General features: G+C 58.3%; 1 protein-coding gene across 1 annotated transcript in view; it reads right to left on the bottom strand.

The window, feature by feature from the left end:
* VOLCADRAFT_119655 (uncharacterized protein) overlaps window positions 1-1,148 on the bottom strand; it is a gene marked incomplete at both ends in the record, with an annotated part of 7,740 nt that overhangs the window by 1,087 nt on the left and 5,505 nt on the right. The window contains 3 exons of the mRNA XM_002957244.1: window positions 192-247; window positions 503-580; window positions 1,010-1,111. Coding sequence (XP_002957290.1) covers window positions 192-247; window positions 503-580; window positions 1,010-1,111 — 236 coding nt within the window. The remainder of the gene's footprint in view (window positions 1-191; window positions 248-502; window positions 581-1,009; window positions 1,112-1,148) is intronic.

The raw sequence follows: 1,148 nt of genomic DNA, 5'->3' as shown, positions 1-1,148 counted from the left end.
GATTGTAGAACCCTAAATCTCCAGTTCCTTCAGAGCCAATAAATGGAACCTTCAAGTGCTTCAAGACCTTCAAGCGTTTTAACTTCCCCGCCCTCCTCCTCTCCCCGCCCACACCCCCCACCCGCTGTCCCCTCCGATCGTCTCTCCCTCCCTGTATGATGAGGGAACGTACGACATACGGCACAACTCACTTTGCAACTGTCACCCGTACTCCGCCGTCCTTTCCCTCCCGCAGCGGGAAGTAGTACTGAGGGGCGCGTCCAGGCGTGTGGTGTGTATGTGTATGTGTATGGGGGGAAAGGGGAGGGGAGGGGAAAAGGGGGTGATGAGTGGAGGGGTCCCCCCGGGGGGGTGTCATACGGATACCGCCGTTGTTGGGGTGTTGTGGGGCGGGTGGGGAGACTTCGGACCTCTTGCACCCCTCGCCTGATATCCCCCAACCTGGGGTGTGTGTCCCTTACCTCCCGTCACTCCGTCACCATACACACACACACGCACGCACCTGCACCAGCCCCTTCCCGAACGTCCTCTCCCCGAGCAGAGCCCCCCGACCGTTGTCGTGAAGAGCCCCCGCAAACACCTAGGGGTGCGCATGGGGTGTGTGGAAAAGATGGGGTGGAGTAGGGGTGGGGTGGGTAGGGTTACGGAAGTGCGTCTGTATGTGTTGGGGTTGGGGGTAGGTAACTGCGGACAGGACAGTTGCAATCGCTCCTCTTCCCCCTCCCTTTCCCCTCCTCTCCGTTCCCCCTTGATTATGCAAAACTCCTGCCAAAGTTAAATCCCCCGAATATTATTGACCTTCGAAATATTCTCGATAAAAAATGCTAATTTAGGATATAAATGTCACTTTGTTGGGCAAAAAATCAGTTGATATCTCCTCTCACATGCACTATCCCAATAATGCAAGTATATCAGAAGCTTGTTTACCTCGCTCCTGCCAGTAGAGGTTCCCCCCCTCCCCCCCCCTCCCCCCCCCCTCCCCCCCTCCCCCCCCAGGGGCCCCACCTACCTCGGACGCACTGGCAGTGCTCCGGTTCACCAATAGTACGACAGGTTTAACCGCCAACCGACCCGGTGGTTGGGGAAACACCTCCTCGGGGAGACTTCCAGCCTGCGTGCGGTGCGTCCGGGTCCGGGTCCGTGTCGTG

Source organism: Volvox carteri, assembly GCF_000143455.1.
Source record: "Volvox carteri f. nagariensis unplaced genomic scaffold VOLCAscaffold_71, whole genome shotgun sequence".
NCBI classification, from domain to species: Eukaryota; Viridiplantae; Chlorophyta; class Chlorophyceae; order Chlamydomonadales; family Volvocaceae; genus Volvox; species Volvox carteri.
This window is presented reverse-complemented; position numbering and strand designations above follow the sequence as displayed.